General features: G+C 36.4%; 1 protein-coding gene and 1 long non-coding RNA gene across 3 annotated transcripts in view; one reads left to right on the top strand and one right to left on the bottom strand.

Moving 5' to 3' along the window:
• LOC128116484 (uncharacterized) overlaps positions 1–21392 on the top strand; it is a 126893-nt gene extending 105501 nt beyond the window's left edge. For both annotated transcript variants that reach the window (XR_008220476.1, XR_008220477.1), the window contains 2 exons: positions 13154–13258; positions 21172–21392. This is a non-coding gene — a long non-coding RNA (uncharacterized LOC128116484). The remainder of the gene's footprint in view (positions 1–13153; positions 13259–21171) is intronic.
• Pkhd1l1 (PKHD1 like 1) overlaps positions 1–23300 on the bottom strand; it is a 156537-nt gene that overhangs the window by 84406 nt on the left and 48831 nt on the right. The window contains exons 24-38 of the mRNA XM_052747754.1: positions 22786–22933; positions 21067–21221; positions 18950–19072; positions 18119–18224; positions 16340–16450; positions 14949–15113; positions 13928–14049; positions 10899–11031; positions 9976–10168; positions 8241–8383; positions 7512–7616; positions 5021–5209; positions 4146–4316; positions 3652–3878; positions 1934–2918 (exon numbers count right to left, since the gene is read on the bottom strand). Of these exons, the coding sequence (XP_052603714.1) occupies positions 1934–2918; positions 3652–3878; positions 4146–4316; positions 5021–5209; positions 7512–7616; positions 8241–8383; positions 9976–10168; positions 10899–11031; positions 13928–14049; positions 14949–15113; positions 16340–16450; positions 18119–18224; positions 18950–19072; positions 21067–21221; positions 22786–22933 (3076 nt within the window). The remainder of the gene's footprint in view (positions 1–1933; positions 2919–3651; positions 3879–4145; positions 4317–5020; positions 5210–7511; positions 7617–8240; positions 8384–9975; positions 10169–10898; positions 11032–13927; positions 14050–14948; positions 15114–16339; positions 16451–18118; positions 18225–18949; positions 19073–21066; positions 21222–22785; positions 22934–23300) is intronic.

Genomic DNA, 23300 nt, shown 5'->3' with positions numbered 1-23300 from the left:
GCTAATTCCTTTGTTTGTTTGTTTGTTTGTTTGTTTTTAACATATATACATTGAGGGCAGTAAACATGAAAATTGCATAGGGTATTAAAACAGGTACCAAAATACCTAAATTTTACATGAATAGATAATGATCTTTATAGCTTATTACAAATTAAAATTTATAAGTAGTTACATTTAATTCTTATAATAAAAATTACTTCATGATTGACTAATGCAGTAAGAATTATGAAAACAGAAATAATTATGAGTCATTACCATAAAATTACACATGTTAATGAAATAGTTCATGCTAGCAATATTTTCAAATATAAGCTAAAATTGTTTTAAAAAGGTTAAAACTTTGTTTGACATTTGAAATACCATATTCTTGTAGTGTGATCTAAAGCCTGCCTCATTACTAAATAAAGCAGCTCAGGGCTCACTTTCTACTAGTTTCTTATCTGTCACAGATGTTCTTTGGAGGTCACATTCAAAGACAGAGATGGAAGGAAGAATTGTCATTGAAGCAAAAACAAACGCCATTACTTTCAGTGACATCAAATAGACATGTCACTTTATGATGAGCGGGTGCTTCCAAATAAACATATTTGCTCAGTTTTAAAGAAAAACTTAGTTGTAAACTTCCTAAAGGTGGTGAGTGCATCTTACCCACACATAATAAATATATTTCCCAGTAATACAAACTAAAAAAAGACATTTTGAATCACTTATTATATTTAACATTCTTAGTTATATATTATTAATGAATTTCTTTAATCGTTAGTAGGTAAGTATATATATAATAGTGAAATTGATGTTAAGGGAAAGAGATGTCCAAATGTCATTGTGAAGTTCACTCAGACATCAAGGCCATTGTGCTAGTTACTGTTTTGTCAACTTGACACAAGCTAGGGTCATCTGTGAAGAAGGAACCTCAGTTGAAAAAACATCTTCATTGGATTGACTGAAGGCAAGTTTATGAAGCATTTTCTTGATTAATGATTGATATGCAAAGTCCTGGGCCAGTCGGCCAGTACCAGCCATGGGCAAGTGCCACAGCTGGGCAGGTTGTCCCAGGTGGTATAAGAAAGCAGGCTGAGTAAGCCATGAAACGTAAGTCATTAAACAGTGCTCCTCCAGGGCCTCTGTTTCAGAACCTGCCTCCAAGTTCCTGCCTTTAGTACCGACTTTGACTTCTCTATATGATAGACTGTAATAAGGATGTGTTCACCAAATAAACCCTTTTCTACACAAGTTGTGTGCTGTTTTGAGTCATGATGTGTTTTCCCAGCAATAGAAAGCAAACTAAAATAGCCATTCTATTGACTTAAGTTACGCTGCAGCTGCTGTTCTAGGACCCCTCACACAGATGATGAACATTCAAATAGCATGGAGATCAGAAACTGTGGCACATGGCAAAGGATAAAATGCCATCTCCATCTAAATATGTCACTTCCTCATAAAGAATTCTGTTGTCCCAACAATAATCAGTTGGAGTTTATAGAAATAAAATACTCTGTATAATTATCAGTGTTAATAAGATCAATCATTCGTGAATGTTAATAGTTGTTTCTTGTGCCATATCAGTTTTAATGACATAAACTACTCACTTTGCTCCTAAGACAGTCATCTATTTCTCCCTCATTTGTAATTTAGGTCAAGTTGATGGACATTGTGTTCTTATATAAAAGTTGGAATTTTATATTGAGAATGCATGAAAAGAATACAAAATAGAGACTGTATAGAAATTGAATCCCATGCATTGTATTAATTGGCTGAAGTAGAACTAAGCAAATGATATACTTTAATATCATAACTCCATAATAATGAATATGACTGTATTTTTGGTTGTGAGCCTACCCTTTAACGGCTGAGCTATCCCTCCAGCCCTTTACAGGAATATGACTGTAATATGACATCAACACATTAAAAAGGTATGTAGATACTGGAGTACCTCTATTTGGGATGATTCTTTTGAGAAATGGAGTATCCTCCATGGTATATGTAAATGACAAATGTGGATAAATGACTGCATTAACAGAGATCTTCAGATTGGCTGTACCAGCTCTCCCAGCTGGGGTGCTGCAGGAGACCTCACTGGAGTTGATGAAGACAATTTGACAAGGGTTATCCCCAACAGTAACTGTGGTGTTGCCAGGAGAAAAGCCATTGCCTGTGATCCTCAAAGTGGTTCTACCAGCAATGCTTCCAGAGCTTGGTGACACAGAAGCTTCTGTTGGGCTGCTGACAGTCAGGTTTCCCAGAGCCAAGCCCTTAGACCCAACCACAACATGGAGAGAATGAAGTCCAGCAGCTAGAGGAGTCATAAGAACGGTAATGTTGTTTTGGTTAACTTCTATTGCTGTGAACTGTTGACTTCCAATAAATACAGAAATCTCTTCCAACACTGTCCCAAAACCCTCTCCTTCAATAAGGATATTTTCTGATCCTTTGATAGAGTTTGGGAAGACTCTTGTTACATAAGGAGCAATGTTTTCTAAATATGAAAAACTGCAGTTGCCCTGACATTGGGCAGGTACTCCATGTATAAGAAGGTATACAAGAACAAGCTGTTGGGGAGCAGGAGAAGTTTCACATTCAACAGCTGTGTAGCTCACAGTTAGAACTTTACATGGGAAATCCCCCATAAAGACTTCTACATCGGCAGAAGAAACCATGAATCCAGAGCCTTGGATGGTCACCCTCGTCATTCCTGTAGTTGACCCTGCTTTTGGCAACACCATATCTATGTTCGGCAAAAGTACAAATCGCCTGTCAAGTTCATTGGGCACTGTGTTGATAGCGGTGCCTAGGTTGTAAACAATCAAAGTAACAATTTCTCTGATGCCAACATCCATTGAGTTTTGAGGATCGATATGACACATAATAGTATTTTCACTACTTTCTTCTACAAGACAAGGGTAGCTACCAATTGAAACCTGGAAGACAAATGAATATGAAATAAAGTATATTAATACATAACTCTCATATGAAATTTATATTTGTATTAGCATCAATTATATTTTTAAAAAGATAACTCTGTGAAAAATTTGTATCCATAAAATTAATTTGGGGAATTGATGAAGACATATCTTAAATTGACTTGAAAAGTAATGTCATCATTGTACAAGTGTGTTAACAACTATGCTATTCACATTAGCCAAAAAGTATAAAAACTAGATGCTCATAAACTGGATGAATGAATAGACTTGATGTGATATACATGCTATACAATGAAGTATCTATTTAGCCATGAAAAGAAATGAAGTACTGAAACATGAATGAAATTTCAAATATATTACACCAAATAAAAATAGATGTTCACAAAGAACTTTATATCATAGAAAAGTGTTCAGAATAGGCAAATCGATAGAGAAGAAAACAGATTAGTGGTTACTAGTGTGCCAAAAATGCATGAAGGAGGTGAGTGATGCCCAAGGAGATTTCTTTTATGATTACGGCATGTTCCAAAATTTTTGTTCAGTCACAGGTATACAACTCCATTAATATACTATTAAATATACACAAATATTTGTAATTGTAAACTTTAAGTGAGTAAGTAGACAGTTATAGATCATAAATCTTATGAAATTAAACTAGAAGACTGTGGTCAAAGTATCTTCTTTTCATTGAGTATGTAGACAGGGAGAAGAAGAGATTTGATTTGCTTACCTTATTAGCACATGTAAGATTACTGAAGCCATGTCCACTGATAGTTATGAGTTCATTCACTGTTCCCATAGAGGGAGTAATGTTGCTTATAGATGGCGAAATACAATTTGAAAGCTCAAAGAATAATTTATTTGAATTTTTAACCATGGTGTCATTCAGGCCACACAGGGGTTCTGTTGCTAGGCAGCCTGTTGCAGAACTTGCCAAGTACAAATTCTCTGGGCCTGCTTTAGACAAAAGAACAATCTGTAAGCCATGTACACCATCCTAAAACAAGAACTGCGTTCAGACTCCAGTTTACTTTAATGAAGGAGGCGGGTGGTTTTAAATTCTGGAGATTTGGGTATTTTTTTTTAACAGAGTAATTTTACAAAATACCCTCTAGCCTTAGGAAAAGACAAACGCAGGGTAGACCCAGTCATCTGATAGCTACTCTACAAAGGTCACTTTAAGCCTGGGTCATCTGGAGCAGTTTCCATGTTTAACCATCTTACCTGGAGCATATGTTGCTTCACTGTTTCCCACAAACAGGTGCAGGGGAATGTGCCTGGTTTCAGCTGGTAAAACGTTAATGACTCCTTGGAGAGCTATGGAGAGAGACTCATCAACATATCCGCTGCTGTAGTAATGGATTCCAGGAGAAGTAAACTGGTAGGAAAATGAACCTGCCATAAAATAAGATTGTACACAAGAAATATGAGCCATTAATGAGTCTTTGAAAACTAGGTGAGGAAATTAGAAATTATCATTTAAATGTACGAGCAGATGAAAATTTTCTTATTTTTCATGTGTCTAATGGCTCAAAAGGAAGTAGTAAAGAATGATTCACTAGCTATAAAGGGATACATATACATACATATTGTGATACCAAAAGGTGAGATCCAGCTTTATTTTTTAAGGAAAACTATAGAAAGTCAGGCCTAATTTGTCAACTTTTAAAGTAAAATAACACACAATGAAAGTATAAATATACTGTTACAAGCATAGAACAAACTAGCCAATCTGAAAGGCACATTAACTCTTAGCTGTTCTATAAGAAATGCTAATAAGCTGATTCTAATCAACAAAAGTTCATTATTTATTTTCAGATCTGTGTGACTAAAACATACAGTCCTATTTTCATTGTACTTTGCTGAATAACACATTTCAGTTTGTCAATTATCATGGCATCAATAAAATAATAAAGACCAGAATCAATTATAGTATATTTAAGATAATCGTTTATAATTATTTACAATATTTTTAAGTAGGTATAAAATGCCAGGTAAACTACTTCCTGGTTTTATTTGTATGACTAATTTATGTAAACATATTTACCAAATCTAAGAAACAGGAGCATGATGAAAACTTCAACAAAACAGAGACATACCTGATGCAGATTTTTGCCTGCTATTTGTAAATCCTTTGCCATCATAAGTCACACTTCCAGGGCTGGAGACTGAGAAGACTCTGTACCCTATACTCTTAAGAAAGGGGTGTGCTTGCCAGTGCCACACCACAGTATCACCCACAGTCACATTTAAGATGGATGGTGACCAGGCATAACCTAGTCCATGCTCTGGGAATCAGAATTGAGGCAAATTTTAAAAGACAAAGAAGTAAATGTCTGAAAAATTAACCATGAAAACAACTATTTTTACAAAGTGAGAACAACTTTTAAATTAGTACTGTACACTTCTGTTTGTACATAATTTAAACAATCAACCAAAATAAAAGCAGGATTACAAAAAGCAGGATAATGAGATGTAAATGAAGAAATAAATTGTAACTAATAACTCCAGAAGTGATAAGCAGGAGATATTGAAAACAGCTGGATGCTTAATAAATAAGTTGTTCATAAGTATTACCTGGAATGTTTGTAACGAACTGATCAACTCTTAGCACATAAAATTTTTTTGGCACAACTGGGCATGCTCATAATTTCAACTTGAATTTTCTTTCTGAAATTCATGACTGCTGTATCTCTGGGTCCTGGACTGCAACAAAGTCCCTGGCAATTCCTGACCATGAAATTATGAAGCCTGTCCTTCTCAACACAAGAGGGTCTCATAAATGACTACATATGTAGTACATAGCCCAGCCTTAACTCAAGAGTATCTCATATATGACTACATATGTAGTATGTATTTGACTTTTTAACTGCATATGGAGAACATTGCAAAAGTATATAAGAAACAACATCAATTCTTTGAACAGCTTGAAATGTGAAATAAAAATCAACTCAATTTCAGCATGAAGTCTCTCCCTTTCTTCCCAACATATAAATGTTGGTTGGTATCTTAGCCATCAGGGAAATACAAATCAAAACTGGTTTGAGATTCCATCTCACAAGGGTCAGAACGGCTAAGATCAATAACACAAGTAATAGCTCATGCTGGGGAGGATGTGGAACAAAGGGAACACTCCTCCATTGCTGATGGGAGTGCAAACTTGTACAGCCACTATGGAAATCAATATGGCAGTTCCTCAGAAAATTGGGAATTGATCTACCTCAAGACACATCTATTCAGCTCTTGTGCATATACACATGGGATGCTCCATCCCACCACAAACTTGCTCAATTTTGTTCATAGTGGCTTTACTCATAATAGCCAGAAACTAGAAACAACATAGATGTCCCTCAACCAAAGAATAGATAAAGAAATTGTGGTACCTTTCCACAATGGAGTATCACTCAGCAGTTTAAAAAAACGACATCATGACATTTATAGGCAAATGGATGGAACTAGAAAAAAATCATCCTGAGTGAGGTAACCCAAACCCAGAAAGACAAATATGATATGTTCTCACTAATAAGTGGATATTAAGCTGTTAAAAGGATTAATAGCTGTTAATCATGTTACAATCCACAGACCCAGAGAGGCTAGGTAATAAATAGGGATCTAAGGGAGACACAGGAATCTCCCTGAGAAAGGAAATAGAATAGATTTTTGTGGGTGGACTAGGGGTGGGTGGGGATGGGTATAGGAAGGATCATGTGGGGGATGGAAGGAGAGGGACAGAGAGGGACGTCTGGGATTGGAGAGCATTTGGGGGCTGATGTAAGAAACCTACTGCAGGAGAAAATCTCAGGAATCTACAAGGGTGACACTTGCTAGGACTGTCCATCTTCTGTAACGAGGCAAGGCTTTCAAGGCTTCCAGTGGTGGGACTGGATCACCAACACAGCCACAAGACCTTCAACCTACGATCTTTTCTGCCTGCAAGATGTAATGATGGGGTAATGATGGCAGTGAACTTGTGTAAGTGGCCAACCAATGACTGGTCCAATTTGAGGTCCATGCCAGGAGAGGGAGCCCATGACTGACAGTGCCTGAATGACTAGGATTTCAGAGCTCAGGCAGAAGAGGAGGAGGAGAAGGAGGATGAGGAGGAGGAGGAGGAGAAGGAGGAGGAGGAGGAATTATGGGATCCAGAGGGGTCAAAGACACTGGGAGAGCATGGCCCAGGGGAATCCACTAAGCAGGGCTCATGGGTGCTCACAGAGACTGAAGCGGCAATCACGGAACCTGCATGGGTTCACTAGGTCCTCTGCATGTATCTTAAGGTTGTTGGCTTTGTGTTTTGAGTCCACTCCTAACAGTGGGAGAGGTGTTTTCTGACTCTTTTGCCTGCTCTTGTGTTGCCTGACCCAGCCTTTACGCGAGGGTTTGTGCCTGGTCTTGTTGTATCTTGTTTTGCAATGTTCAGCTGATGTTCCTGGGAGGTCTGCTCTTTTCTGGGGGGAGACTGGGGGCCAGGAATAGACCTGGGAGAGAAGGGAGGTAGGGAACTGGAAGGAGTGGAGGGAGGGGAAACTGTGGTCAGGATGTATTTCATGAAAGAAGAATAAAAAAAAAATTTTAAATATTGATTGGTACCGAAATGTGAACCATTGTTGGTAATTCTGAATACAGTCCCTGTTGAATGAAGAGTACATTTGATGACATTTTCTGATGATGATGTAATATTGCACGGGAAAGATCCTAAAAATACAAAGGTAGGAAAAACATTTTCAGTTGGCTTTGTGAACTAGAGAGATGAACTATCAGTAGTAAAGAGCCAATGCTTAACAAACTCTGTCATACGGGAGGATCTTAAAACTTTTTGTTCCCCACGGTGATCATGGTTATATTTTCACACAAGTGTTTTATGCACTTTAAATACGCAGTGATAATTGATTAAAACTGAAAGATTCAAAAGCAAAGTCGTTCGCTTTCTCATCAGCCCTTTAACCACAAACACTTGACCTTTTCTACATTAATAGAAAAATAAACTAGAGAGAGGGCTCAGTAGTTAGGAGCTCTTGCTTCTTTTGCAAATGCTCCGAATTCAGTTCCTAGCACCCATGTTGAGTGGCTCACAACTATCTATGACTCCAGCTTCAGGGTGTCCAGTATTTTCCTCTGGCTTCTATGAGTACTCATATGCATGGACCCACCCTCCATGCACACATTAAAATATAGACAAGCAATTAATAGTATTTACGTAACCTTTCTTACAATGTTAAAAAAAAACACTGAAAGTATTTGTGTAACAGCCCAGTGCCTCTAGCAGATCCTTTTAATCAAGGAGAACCTTAACAGCCCCCTGCAGGACAAAGGTTTTACCTAAGAGGATGGAATTCTCAGTTGGTATTGTGCTGAACCCAGAACCCATTATAGTGATTTCAGTGCCACCATACAAAGAGCCTCTCTGTGGAAACATGTGGGTAACTTCCAAAATGTACTGAATGGAAGACTTTAGCTTGTTCCTGAAAAGAACAAAAGAATAGATTTCCAAAGAGCTTCCTCACCTCAGGCCCGCAGTGTTTGGGGAATAGGAAATAACTGAGTACATATGTAATTAGACATAAATTTTTCAGACCAGATAATCTGGTAATAATATTTACTTTGGTCAAATGTATATGTTAATTTTGAAAGCTAGAATTTAAAAAAATCTAATAGCAGAAGTATGTGAGATGAAAAGTCTTAAGATAATATAGAAAATATGATTATAAGAAATGAGGTCACAAGAAATAAATGAAATTCTTTAAAGTATTTGACATTTTTACTATAATAATATATGAAGGCAGATTTACATGTAAAAAAGGTAGCAACACAATTCCATACATTATTAAAGTAGTTTTTTTTGTGCGATTCTGTTTAATTTTTCCCACTTTTTGAAAACTTGTCAAGACTTTCCTTCTCATTATCTCAGGGAAAGCAGTTTTTACTTTGTTTTATTATAGATATTATGCCATCAAATTGTGCAATGTTCTTTTGATTAGATACATCCTACGTCCTAAGTCCCACCATGACAACACAATCTCTGTAGATCCCAATGAAGTTTGGTGTTGCTTTATGTAACTCCTTTAGCGTGCTGAATTGCCGTTTCTCCAACAACCATCTAAATACACAGTTTGTGTCTGACTCTGTATCATCCAGGAGCAGGGAGTTGTAGGTAGTTGTGAGTCACTCAACATGGGTGCTAGGAACTGAACGAGGAGCATTTGCAAAAGCAGCAAGAGCTCCTAACTCAAGAACTCTGTGAGCTCCTCCCCGTAAACCCACCAAGGAATGCAGCCCTAGAATCTTGGGTTTACTGGCCCTCCGTCCCTGTAAGATTTTGTGGCAATTGTTTATCCTTCTATTCTGACACCTGCTCTCTTTGCCTTCTTTTAAAGCCATTGATTCAGCTTGCTCTTCTTCAAAGTATTCCAAATGAACAATTGTTTCAGAGAAGAAAAAAAATGCCATTAACAGTTTCAGGGAAGAAAATTCAAAATTCCTACAGGAAGTAGAATCAGTGAGGGACTAGCTCCACTCCTTTCTTTAGATGGCCAGATATCAGCTTACCTAAGTCACTTCTCAGAGAATCCTGCCCTGTCCCATGGGATGCTAGTTCCCTCCATTATACACTCTTATAACAACTAAGATCCACTATTAATAAATTTTTTCACATTTATAATTGTTACAGTACTCATTTAATTCTTTGCTGAGAATCCTCCCAAAAAAATTGTGAGTACCATTAGTGCAGCAAATTATTGCAAATCCAGAATTAAACAAATGCTCTCCCACTGCACTTTCAAAATTGCTTAAAAAACATTTCCTGGATGAATGTAAGTCACATGACAGATACAGAAATCGAATCGCACAGAGATTTTGTATAACCTGTTCTAAATCGTTCGGTTAAAAAACCAAAGTGTTATTGTGCATTTTATGAGAATTTTAAAGCATCTTTTCTATAAGGAACTATAAAAAAGTAAAGAAAGCAATCAACATATTTGGAACTTAATGATTTTTTTATCTCAATTTTATTAGCCCCAACCATTCCACACTCTATCAGTTATAATCAGTATCATACCTTGTTGATGCAAAGCCCCAATTTCTGACTTTGACATAGATGTCATGTTTTCCTGGAGGTAACTCAGGCAAAAGACATGTAATGTCTGTGAAGTTTGAGTGAAGAACTTGACAGGCTTTTCCTCCAACATACACCATATTTTCTGTGATTTCATTTCCAAAGTTATAACCCTTAATTGTTAAATTGATGTTTCCTATTGTTTTAAAAGAAAAAAATAGAATTTGTTTTACAAAAATTTAACTTTTTATCCAGCATCAAACTTGCATATTAACCAAATCAACATATTTATCTTTCATTGGAGTTAGAAAACACTGAAACTTTCAGAGGCAAAATTCAAAAAATTGAGTTCATGATTCCATATACACATAAAATGCATATTTGTTTCACAAAGAAAATAGTGTTTAAGTACTTTGCAAAGATACAGTATCTTTCTCACCATTGTTCATGTTCAGAGCAAAATTATAAGTTGACTTATTTGTATTTAAAAGTAAAGGAAAGTAAAGAACATATTTCAAAGTAAGGAGCAAAACTTGGTGAGAGACTATGCTTTGAAAGACTTTTGGAAGTGGTTTCCATATATTCATTAAATGATTGATTTTTTTCTATTTGTGTATTTGTGTGAAAAGTCACTTGTGGACTCAAAATTACAGCAATGTGATAGGTGCTACAATAAAGATATAGTGAAGAATAGCTTGAGATCACACAGAAACTACTACTATTTATGAAGCTGTCACTGTCCTAGATGATCATTAACTCAAGAATGGACAATGCAAATGTACATACACATTATGGGTTTTATTCAGCTGTGAAGAAAAAGGATATTATGAAATTTTCAGGTAAATTGATGGAACTTGAAATAACCATACTGAATGAGGTAACCCAGACCCAGAAAGATGAATGATTGATCTTACTGAAGAACTTACCCAAAATTGCCCGTTCTTTAGGGTTGAAATCAGTGATAACTGGTGTTTGTAAGCAGTTGTAACTAAAACTATCCTTTGCTATGGCTTGAATTCCATTGGTAATAACAGAAATATCAACTGTACCTTCAATTCTCTGGAATGCATGGAAAAAACAAAATAGAAACTTTTAAGTGATGAGGTATTGAAATCCAGTCATTTAGCTGGGGAAGATAATCAGTCAATGTTTGTGTTGCATGCATGAGGAGCTGTTTGATTCCTAGAACACACATTAAATAAAAGAGAGAGAGAGAGAGAGAGAGAGAGAGAGAGAGAGAGAGAGAGAGAGAGAGAGAGAGAGAGAGAAAGCAGTAAGAAGCCAGAGGTGGTGGCTTGACCTCCCATCCTAGCCTTGTTGGCAACATCTAGCCAGTAAGACACACTGAAAAAAACACAATGGACAATTCTTGTGGAACTACATCCAAGGCTGTGCACAAACATGCGCGCGCACGCACGCGCGCACACACACACACACACACACACACACACACACACACACACACACACACACACATTCAGTGGCTGAAGAAAGAGAATCACTGTAAATAAACTTCTGAAGTTGTTTCATTTCAGTCATGAATCAGAGGTAGTTCTCAGATAGTTAAAGTTGTCATATTAAGCACAGGTTCTGCAATTAAATTCTTAAGACAAAGATCAATGGTCCTGCATGGTTTATGATTCATTTAACTGCATTTATATTATTACCATTTTTTTTGTTTTTGCTTTTCCTTTGTTTTATTAAGGTAATTTTTTCAATTCATTTTACACATCAGTCAAAGATTGCCCTCTTCCCTCCTCCCGATCCCCCAGCTTCCCCCTCCAAAACCACTCCCCATTCTTATCCACAAGAAGAGAAGGCCTCCCATAGGGAGGCACATCCAGAAGAGGCAAGTCCAAGCCCTGCCCCCTGACTCAAGGCTGCACAAGTGGTCTCATCATAGGTAGTGGGCTCCAAAAGGCCCCCTTATGCACCAGAGATGGATTCTGATCCTACCACCAGGGGCCCCCTCAAGCAGATCAAGTTACACAACTGTTTCACCATGCAGAGGGTCTAGTCCAGTCCCATGTAGTTTCCACAGTCACTGATCCAACTTTCATGAGTTCCCTCTAGTTTGGTTTGGTCGTCCCTGCATGTTTCCCCATCATGATCCTGATGCACTTGCTCGTAGAATCGTGGAGAGGGTACCTGAACTGATCAGGCTTGCCCCAGGGATCAGACTGATGAATACCCTAATTGTTATCACAGAGCTTTTCTCCAATGACTGATGGATACAGATGCAGAGATCCACAGCCAATCACTAGGCAGAGCTCCAGGAATCCAGTCAAAGAGAGAGAAGAGGGATTCTATGAGCAAGTGCATCAGGATCATGATGGGAAATGTTATTAGAGTTTAAGGGCTACACAATGCAGCTGAGATGCTCTGGGCAAATGGTTCTCCAACTGATAAAGAATAAGATACCATTTTAACCCTTTTTCTCTTGCTATAGATTCCAATATAATCCTACTTCATTCACAAACTAGGTTGGATATTTAATCTACTTTCATACTCTTTAAAAAATATAGCTTAAACGCTATAAAGCACTTCATACTTTCACTATGGCATCTGTGCGAATTCTCAGGCAGACTTTATTGTCTGGCATTGTATTAATGCACGTGTTGTATTTAGCTGAATGATTTAAACAAAATGTTTTTCATATTGTCATAGCCTATACATTTTTATTCTATCATTCAGTCCAATACACACTCAAAGAGTTTTTTCCCTAGACATCTTACCGATGTCCCTTCTTCCTCTGTTGTGTTTTGAGATTAATGAGTGCATCTGCATTTATCATCTCTTTGCACATAACTGGTGAGCCATAGACCTGATTTAAATTTAAATATAATTTGGGGTGGGGGAGTTCAAGTTTCTCTGTATAGCCTTGGAACTCACTCTGTATACCAGGTTGTCCTCAAATTCACTGAGATTCCCCTGCCTCTGCCTTTGGAGTGCTGGGGTTAAAGGCATGCACCACCATCACCCAGCTTTAAGGATGATTTATTTAAAAAAAAAAAAAAGAAGAAGAATGGCTGATTCTGAGGTCTTATATCCTATAGCAAACTTCAAACTTTTTGCTAACAAATTGAAATTTTATCACTTTTAAACATAGTTTTCTGGGTCAACTAGATGGCTCAAGGGTAAAGGTGCTTACTGACGACTCTGTTGATCTGTTTGATCCCAGGAAGATCCCTGGAAGAGATGTGACTCTGCAAACTTGTCCTCCTACCTCCACATGAGTGCAATGACGGGCATGTGTGCACTTATGCATGCACACAAAGTAATAAATGTAAGTTTTCAATACAAAAATACAAATAAAATAAATTTATTTTTATTTATTTATTTTTGATTTTTCAAGACAGGGTTTCTCTGTGTAGCTTTGCGCCTTTCCTGGAACTCACTTGGTAGTCCAGGCTGGCCTTGAACTCACAGAGATCCACCTGGCTCTGCCTCCTGAGTGCTGGGATTAAAGGCGTGCACCACCAATGTCCAGCTAAATTTATTTTTAAAAATTAAACACGTTTAGATTTGTTTCATTGAAATTTACAAAGAATTAATAGTGAGTTCTTTTAATCTTTTAGTTTATTCAGAAATTTTCTGATGACCCTCTAGTGCTGATATAACATTAATCCTTTTATAAGACTCTGATCTCCAATTTCCACTGAATTTCATCTTTACTTTGTTTCTATTTCTATTATTTCAAGTGAGATGCATTGTTTATTGATGTAGTTTTGTGTAAACATCTTCATTGTGATTTTTAAATGTCTCAGATGTGGAGATAATATTTTGGTTTTGTATTTTAGTTAAAAGGTATTGAAGAAACAGTTTTTACAGATAATCATGAAAACTCTGAAATTTGTAGAAATATAACATTTGTCTCTCTGCCTGTGTACATGTTTCCTAGTTGATAAGGTTAGGTCTGTTGGAGGTGAGGGATGGCTGACATCAGAGGCCTTACTTTCGATGTTTGGCAGGTTATCATATTCAAATCTCCTTCAATCACATTGCAGGTTTCATTTCCAACCAAAACAGTAGAATTTTCACTAAAGCCAAATCCAGCTACAGTCAGCAGAGTACCACCTTTGTAAGAAAAACAAAGAAAATAAAACCCCAAATCAGTTCAACTACAACAGAAATTTCCTCACCATCTAACTCATCATTTCTGAATCACCCAGTCACACCAGAGGGATGGTACGTGGGTGAAGAAGTAGCCGTGCACACAGTTACCACCCCAAGCCCGGCTAAGCTCTCAATTGCATGGGCTTTTTCATATTGGCTTTGGGATATGTAAGCATCAACCACTCCGACCTGGAAAGAAGTCACAATATTTCTATTTACTTTGTCTCATATGTGTGAAACGAGGGTGAATTAAGACTTAAATTTTAATATCTCTAAGCAAGAGGAAAACTAAGAGAAAAAAACACAATAAAGTAAAAGTAGAAGAGAGAAAATAAAGTAAAAGTAAGTAATTAAAACACACACACGCAAATCAATATCAAAGCCAAATTTCCAATATTAATCATGGTTAAAAAAACACCAAGTAAGTGAAACAGCACAAGAAAAATGTGTTATTGTCTGTGTCAGCCTTCCTTTGTCCTGTTTGTCCCAGAACTTTATTCTAGGTCGAGTAGCTCCATGGAGACTCTGGTTACAAATGGAGCAGCTGGTAAGCAGAATAATAACTAATAAATCTTATCTTGACATAATTAATGAGGTTGTTATAGAAACACGTAATAATTGATGATATTAATTCAATAACCTATGATGTAAGTATAAGCTGTCCCCGACTTGTGCCTCTCATAAGGAAGAAAAGAATTAGCCAGCCATTTAATCTCTGTGCCTTTCGAAAGGACACTGTCCTTGGTCCTATGAGGGAACCTTAGGGTCCATGCCATTTTCCTGGCACTAGAAATAAAACACTGAAAACCCAGTTGTGGAAATGTATGTGGTCACCTCAGTTGAGAACTGTTAGCTATTACCTGCCAGGCTTCCAGAATCAGGCCAGACATGTGAGATCTGACTCCGATAAATGAAGTGGGATCCCTCACTCTCTAGATTCTGTGCTAGTCCAACATCAGCAATGGACACAGCAACTGGTACATGTCCAGCACTTCCATTCAGAATCTGGCACTTGATCTCATTATCTTGTGATAAAAAGAAGAGGAAAATGATAAAATACACGTGGCAGGGTTTTTAAGATTAAAAAAACCCTCAGTAAAATTAATTTGCAAATATTAACATTGGCATTTGTTTTTAGACTCCAAGAAATATATCCAAGGTAAACTACTCATGTTTTGATTGGGACAGGGAAGTCTTAGTGGGAAGGTAGAATCTTTGCAAACTACTCGCTGCTGTAAATTAGTTGCTTCTAGGAACAGTGAACCAACAATGAAAGCATGTCTCAAAACATTGCCCAGACAAGGTGCACATAAAAATTTTTATCATTCTAATTTTTAATTCAAATTTATACTAAAAATTTTTACTAAATTTTTGGCTCAACGTATTACTTATGTCCAAAATTGAGTAAAATAACAGGTTCTATCAATAAAAGTGATAAAACTAAGTGAAAGCATTTCTTCACTTTATTTACTACAGTTTAGGTAATATTGTTAAAATATTGGCTATATGACCTCAAAAACACTTTTCAATAAAAATCAACAGAAATGATTTGGTAAGTGGTCTTGCTCATGGGAATTAAATCTGATTTAATTAAGAAAAATATCTAGGATTGTGAATGATAACTTTTGGTGAAATTAAGTAACTGTGTTTCCACTAATGTCAAGAAGCTAAAAATGTAAACAATATTTAAATTCTGCATAACTGGAAAGCGGTCCTATGGAACTAGAAGTCAAAGAATATAGTCATGTCCTCTTGCCTTATAGCATTGTCATAGCTAAGACAGAGGGTTGGTAATATAGTTCAGTGGTAGAGCACTTACCTAACATGTCTGAGGTCCTGGGTTCAATCATCAGTACATACAAAAACAAACAGCAACAACAAACATGGCTAGAAACCATGGGACAACAAAGTCATACTTTGAACATTTTTTGTGTCTCAGATATACATCAAAGTATGAGAAATCTTGTGCATTCAGTTTGTAAGGTATATCTGAATAAATGTATGGCAGGTCATTCTTAGTGGGATAAAGACACTGTATAACAATCAGTCTGTGATTATATATTCTTTTAATATATATATATTCTTTGATTGTGATATATATTATATATTATATATATAGTATTATATATATAGTTTTCCAGACTAGGTTGCTAATTTCATTACTCTGTATATACTAGAAGACATATTATATTTATAATAGCTCTTTCTTCCAATTCTCTTGGAGAAATCTGTGACATTTAAAAGAACCTACCATCCACAGTAAGAAGAGAGCAACTGGTAGACCCAACAGAGACAGATACAGCTGATGTGGGAGAAAATCCAGAGCCCGATATAGTTAATATCGTGTTTTCTGCATAGGACCCTGAAAGTGATAAATTTAAGTCACTACATTTTTGATAAAGAAATTAGAACCTATTATTATAAAAATCAGATATTTCTTAAGCAAAACTATGCCTATCTTCTATAAGATATAAACAATAAGCCTGAAATTAAGCAAGGGGAAAAGACACATTTATTTGGTGATGATATTTTCCACATAATTTCTCTGTATTGATAACATATTTTATGCATTAATATATATCAGAAAATTATTTCATTGATATATGGAATTAGATAAGAAAAGGAAAATGTATTCTAATGACAAGCAAGTTGATAGGGCAGCAAGCCATCATGAAACCGTGGAGGAAAAAATAAACTACAAGTGACACTTTTCACTTGCAGAGGACGTGGGGAGAGGAGATGGACCTTGAAGGCAGAGGAAGGGGAAGTTGGGAGAAGGTACTGGAAAGAGGAAGGTGATCAGCTGGAGGAGGAAAGGAGAGGAGAGAAGAGAAGGAAATGGAGGGTGAATATGATCAAAATATATACATGTATGAAAATGTCATAATGAAGCCTATTATTATGTATTATTAAAATATTCTAATTATAGATAAAAACAAAGTAGACAGGCCCTGAGAAATGACACCCAAGGCTGACCTATCACCTACACTACACACACACACACACACACACACACACACACACACACACACACACACACAACCCAAAATTACTATATATGTATGTTAAATACCAAAGGCATTAAAAAAGTATGAAAGAAAACACACAAAGTCTATTACTGTAGTTGCCTCAGGGAGCTCTGAAGACTAGGAGTAGGAATGATACTTAAAAAGAATTTTGGCTTCTCATAATATTTTTTTAAACTGGTGATTGGAATGTGTATAACAAAAAGTAAGCAGTCGTTAATTGTCAGTGAAGAAAAAAATGGCTGATTTCTATTGTATTTTCCCACTATTTTTAAGTTGATCAAATATAATAAAAGGTAGTTCAAGTTGTTAATTATTTTGAGCCCAAAGTGATTTTTAGGAACTGCATACAAAAATGGAAAATCACTAGCAAATACAAGGGCAAAAACCAGATAAAGTTTACTAGCAGCTGCAAAGACTAAATATAAGATTATGATTTCTGAATTTATCATTATGGTTAAAAACTTACTCCTTACAGTCCTTATCCCTGATGCTTATTTGAATTTTTAGGAGCTCACACAAAAAGCACAATTACATTTTTCCCCAATAATAATGCTTCCCCTAAGTGGAGATGAGTTCTTGGCATTAATCATTTGGTTTTCTCAAAGTGAATACTCAATTCTCTTCTTTTGTTAAATCACAGCTATCTTGTTGCTTGCCTGTTTGCTGGCTCTGCTGGAAGTGTTCTCATACAATGAATGTTAATACATACACTGGAAGAGTAGAAGAACAGTGTCTCAAACTCACAGGGAAATTATAGAGACTGATTCTAACTTTGAAAGTAAAGAATAGGAAGATAAATGACTTATATGTTGGCTTCCTGGGTGGTATTTTTTTCAAGTAATGAGTATTCTTTCCATAGTTTCAGCTAGCAAATAGTTTTCACCATATTGAACTGTTTGCCTGCCTTAGTGACAGTAATATATATTTAAAAATCATGATCACAGAACACATTTTTCTAGCTATCCTCCACCTCGTATTTCAAGTTTAAAAGCAGGTGTTACCTTCAGAAGGTGTTGTTGTCAAAATCAGGGGAGTAGCCATGGGATCCCATGTAAAGCCACAGTCCCCTGAACATTTAGCTGGAATTCCATTGACATAGACTTCAACCTTCAAGTCAAGAAACATAGACCAAAAAAGTGAACAAGGATAGAGAGACAGGAGAGCTCAGTACAATATGCACAAAATTTAGTAATGAAGTATAGCAATCATCCTTGAAAGCACGTCTTTATGCACAGGATTTAGAACAAATAGAACATTGTCTGCGAAAAATGTGTTTATACTTTCTGCTTTGACATTTCATTCATTCATGTATCCATTCATTCATCTATTCGTTTGTACAGCAAATGCACCATTAGGCTTCTGATGTAGTTGTAAATAGGAATATAATAAATACATGAAAGGAAACAGTTAATCATAGTAAATCTAGGCTAGAAAGTTACATAAGTTAAATCATGAAGGCATTGTTTTAATTCGTGCTATGAAGAAAAATAGAGGTTGCTTTAAGGAAACTCATCTACACTCTCTATATTTTAATATTCTCATCACTAAAGTGGCAACATCAACAATTATCTGATGTAAATATATAAAGGTTAAATAAAATAATATTTTACTAATTCTGTCAGTGATAGATTTTAAAAAGTCTTTCATCATTAGAAAGATAATTTCCCCAAAAGTTGGAGAATAATAATGAGTTAGTTGGTCAACTGTTAACAAAAATATTCACATGAAACTCAAGTTGTTAACGCTCCTATTTTACAAGGTCATTGGTACGTTAGTGTAAATTAGTTATACAGTTGAAGTTATAAATATTATAGGAAAAGCTTGAAAAATACCTGTGGTTGATGACTGGGGGTGCGGAGCATGTCTCCAGGTATACGTTGTCTGAATAAGCCACCTTCCTTTACTGTAGTAACTGTCACGTTAGCCTTCTCTCCAATAATGTTGGAATCATTAATCTATTTTTACACAAAATAAATTTACTTAAAGTAGCAATGGAGAATATAACCAATTTAAGCAGCATGGCTGGAGAAAATAAAAGCTTAAGGATGAAAAAAATTAAAAGTTTAGTTATGGTTGTTTCGAAAAAAAAAAAAAACTTTTCCAGAGTAACAATAATCAATTCAAAGAAAAATGGTAAGACTATTGCATAATAATATATTGCATTAATTAAAATATTAATGAACTAAACAAGACAAATTAATTTAATTTTTTTTATCTTAAAATATTCTCTGCTCTTTCTCAATATGGCTACTTTGGTAAATTGTTAGTAAATAGTTAAAAAGTTGAGTTATTTTTGCCCCTTTAGCATTTTTCATCTCTGGCTATCTTGGTGTCTCATTCTTAAATTATATTGTCTTCTAGTCATAAAAATAAAGCCAAATTATGTCCATATGCACAGTCTGGTCATTTCAAAGTCTTTATTCCGGTATGGCCACCTTCTGATATATACAGGCACCAGCACAGACAGATGCCTCCATGATGGACTCTGCATGAGCTAGTGATGATGGACAGCAATGATGAATTAGCAGCGGAGACTGGTGAGAAAAGAGTGATGGATACCAGAGACAGCGAGCTAGCAAGAGGAGGCCGGTCTCAATTAGAGAATTGTAGACTTCTAGTTCCAAGCATGTGCATGTAAAATAATCTCTGTGTCCTTGTAACTGTTATAGTCTGCGTATCCAGGTGAATTTTATGGTTACACGCTTCTGTGTGTTTTTTTTTCTCCTACTTTCCTATCTCCTCATTCAAATATTTCCTGAGTAGGGCTCTGCACTTTCTCCACCTTATGTCGAAGCATCTTTCCCGGTGAATATATGTGGGTCTGACATGTGACTACACAGCTGTCATTGAGGGTTCTGACATTTCAACAATCATTCTCCCATAGAAAAGATTTAGGTATTGAGAGTTTTGTGGTGAGAAATGATGCAGTGGTGACTACCTTTCTGCTTATACCATTTCACATTTGTATAATTATTTCAATAAGATGGAATTATATAACAGATTGCCAAATCACAGAAAGCTATATTAAGATAGTACCACATAATCCTCAAAACATTTGGCCTCCTTTACATTCTAACCAACAGGTATGAAAGGAAGTGCTAGCTCGTATCTTTATCATCACTAAAAAGCATCATCCTTCTCTGTGTGTGTGTGTCTGATTTATGCTTTTGTTTACCTGTATGTCGTGTGTGTGTGTGTGTGTGTGTGTGTGTGTGTGTGTGTGTGTGTGTGTGTGTGAAGGTGTGCATGCCCTGTAAACACAAATACCAGAGTATCCTGCTTTATCACTGTCTGTAGAAGACTTGTTCTGCTTTTAGACCCTATGGTATCCCCAGTTCTTCTACACTAATCTCCTTCACACATGCCGGCATTCACCCTTCTTCCTCTCTGGTGTTCAAAATATAACAGTGTCAAATAGAGGACAGCTTTAGATTTGACTTGAAGAGGTCATCTTTACAATAACAAGTTTTCCATGGAATACAGCTGCAGAGGAGGAATTACAAGTGATGAGGCTAATTGTTCTTCTGTTCTCTCTTAATTAACAGCTGAATTTATCTGTGAGATTGGCCCTGCCGTATACCATCAAGAGGCTTCTCACAGGGATTTAAAACACCAACAACTATTCTCCGTAAAAAAGAACACCTGCCTGTTTATGATCCCGGTGCAGTGGCACACAGATTTAATCCCAGCACCTGGGAGGCAGAGGCAGGCAGATTTCTATCAGTTCAGTGCTAGCCCCGTCTACATAGCAAGTACCAGGCCAGTCAAGGCTACATAGTGAGACCCTATGTCAAAAACAAAATCAAAACAAAACAAAAACCAAATAAAATCAGTTTATGGTTTGCTTTTGAAAAATCCACAGTCCCCGGTTCTTTTTAGGATTCTAAGAAAGAGTGCAAATTAGCAAAGAGCAGAGATGAGGAGATAAAAGTTGCACTCATGAAGGGACCTGCAGAAGCGGCTGCTTTCCACAGGGGCTTTTCCACTTGATGGTCCATGAGTATCCAGCACAGGTTCCCTCTCTGTTTACTGAGACTTGTCCTATTTCTTCCAGGCTCTGCAGGGCAAGCTGCAAGTCTGAGGCTGACACGGCAGCGGGGATGCCTGCACCACAGAGAGAGCAAAGACTCACAAACTGAGCGCTCCTCAAAGTACTGTGTATCGAAAGTATCACTTGTCAATCACACACCTCTTCCACTCCGGTCAAAGAGAAATTCAGAGCTTTTATCTCATGTGTATTAATGAGAAATAAAATTAAACGAGTAATGCATCTCAGTGTTGTCTTGGTTTAAAGAACTTTTATTTGCCGGGCGGTTGTGGCTCACGCCTTTAATCCCAGCACTCGGGAGGCAGAGTCAGGCAGATCTCTTTGAGTTCCAGGCCAGCCTTGTCTACAGAGCAAGATCTAGGACAGGCACCAAAACAACACAGAGAAACCCTGTCTCGAAACAAACAAACAAACCCAAAACTTTTATTTGAATGTCAGTTTGCTTTATGGATAATCTATAAATCATGAATGTAAGAGAAATTTTGGAAATTAAAACAGTTATATATACTAAGGCAGTGAAGAAATCACCCAAATGTCATTTGTTCTGCAATCTTATTTCATGCTATTGACAACTTTAACTATATAAGTCATGTAAAAAGTGCTACTAAAAGTAAATGTACCAAACACATATTACTTTTGTTTAAATTAACACTCGCTGTAAGTTGGATAAAGACTGTGATGCTCAGACATAGATTAACATTTTTCTGGTACTAGTTGTAGTATTTTACAAAGCGAAACTAAACATGTACCAAAACTAAAACTAAACAAGTATGAAGCCATACATAAATGTTGTTTATTTCTACATATGGTGCTTATTACAGTCAGAGTTTTCAGTGGACACGTGTGATAGTAGATACCATTTTGGATAGCACAGGTATAGATGATTTAATTAAGATCATATTTAAAAATCTGTTAGAGGCCAGCCTGGTCTACAGAGTGAGATCCAAGACAGGCACCAAAACTACACAGAGAAACCCTGTCTTCAAAAAACAAAAAACAAAACAAAAAAAGATTTGCCGGGCGGTGGTGGTGCACGCCTTTAATCCCAGCACTTGGGAGGCAGAGGCAGGCAGATCTTTGTGAGTTCGAGGCCAGCCTGTTCTATGGAGCAAGATCCAGAAAAGGTGCAAAGCTACACACAGAAACCCTGTCTTGAAAAAAAAAGAAAAAGAAAAACAAAAAAAATCCTATTCCAATCCCATTTTATAAATATTTTAATATTATAACATTTCTGGATATCACAGTAATGATCTCTTTCAATGTATGTATCATATAAGGCCATAACTCTATATAAGGTCGTAATTTCAACCACCTCCAGAAAAAGGACTCAAGAATTTATTATTTATATTTTCAAATAAAAATGTCTATAACTTATAATACTAACTTTAGATGGGTGCATTCTTTCTTAAATTACCAAAAGAATAGTCAGAGACAAAAATGCTATTAATTACTGACTTTAATATGATATGTATTATTATGTATCCTTTATTTAGATATTTGAATGTAACATAACTATACACAGCAATTATCAAGAATAGTTAACATTTAATATCCAATGCATAGATGTGTATTTGAACAACTTTAATATATCTCCAGTAATTCTGAACACTTCAAATATACCTTTCAGGGTATGTCCATAAGCTTGGATGTCAAAGCTGCCGCTTATAGGTGGAGAAGCTGCATGAATCTTTTGAATACGAATCTTTGAGTCCCCTGGCCAATTATTTCCTCTGTAAACCGACTCATTCTTTGTCTCATTTGTGGTTATCTAATTTCCAAAATAAATATTGATAGAATGATTAAACCTAACAATGGCTAACACAATTTCCATTTCATCATGTAGGATTCTGTGACGTGACATAAATGAGCCTCATATATTCAGGATTCCTCAGGACATTAAGGAGAGTTCCATAAATCAACACAGGCCATGCCTATACAGCTGCAATAATGAGGCCAAAGTCAACTCAGTCATCTGTGCAGCCATCAGCTGGAATCACAGTAATACCTCATTAATTCAGAGCATACCCTCCATCACTCAAGGAGCAAATATTTATCAAGTAAGCACTCTGTTCAGGGTACAAAACACACCACTGTGTGCAGGCAAAGAAGTGTGAGATGTAATCATCACTATAAAA

The sequence above is a fragment of the Peromyscus californicus genome, unplaced genomic scaffold, assembly GCF_007827085.1.
Source record: "Peromyscus californicus insignis strain IS unplaced genomic scaffold, ASM782708v3 Scaffold_20__1_contigs__length_68692818, whole genome shotgun sequence".
Taxonomy (NCBI): Eukaryota; Metazoa; Chordata; class Mammalia; order Rodentia; family Cricetidae; genus Peromyscus; species Peromyscus californicus.
Note: the sequence above shows the minus strand (reverse complement) of the source record. Positions and strands in the feature narration are given on the sequence as shown.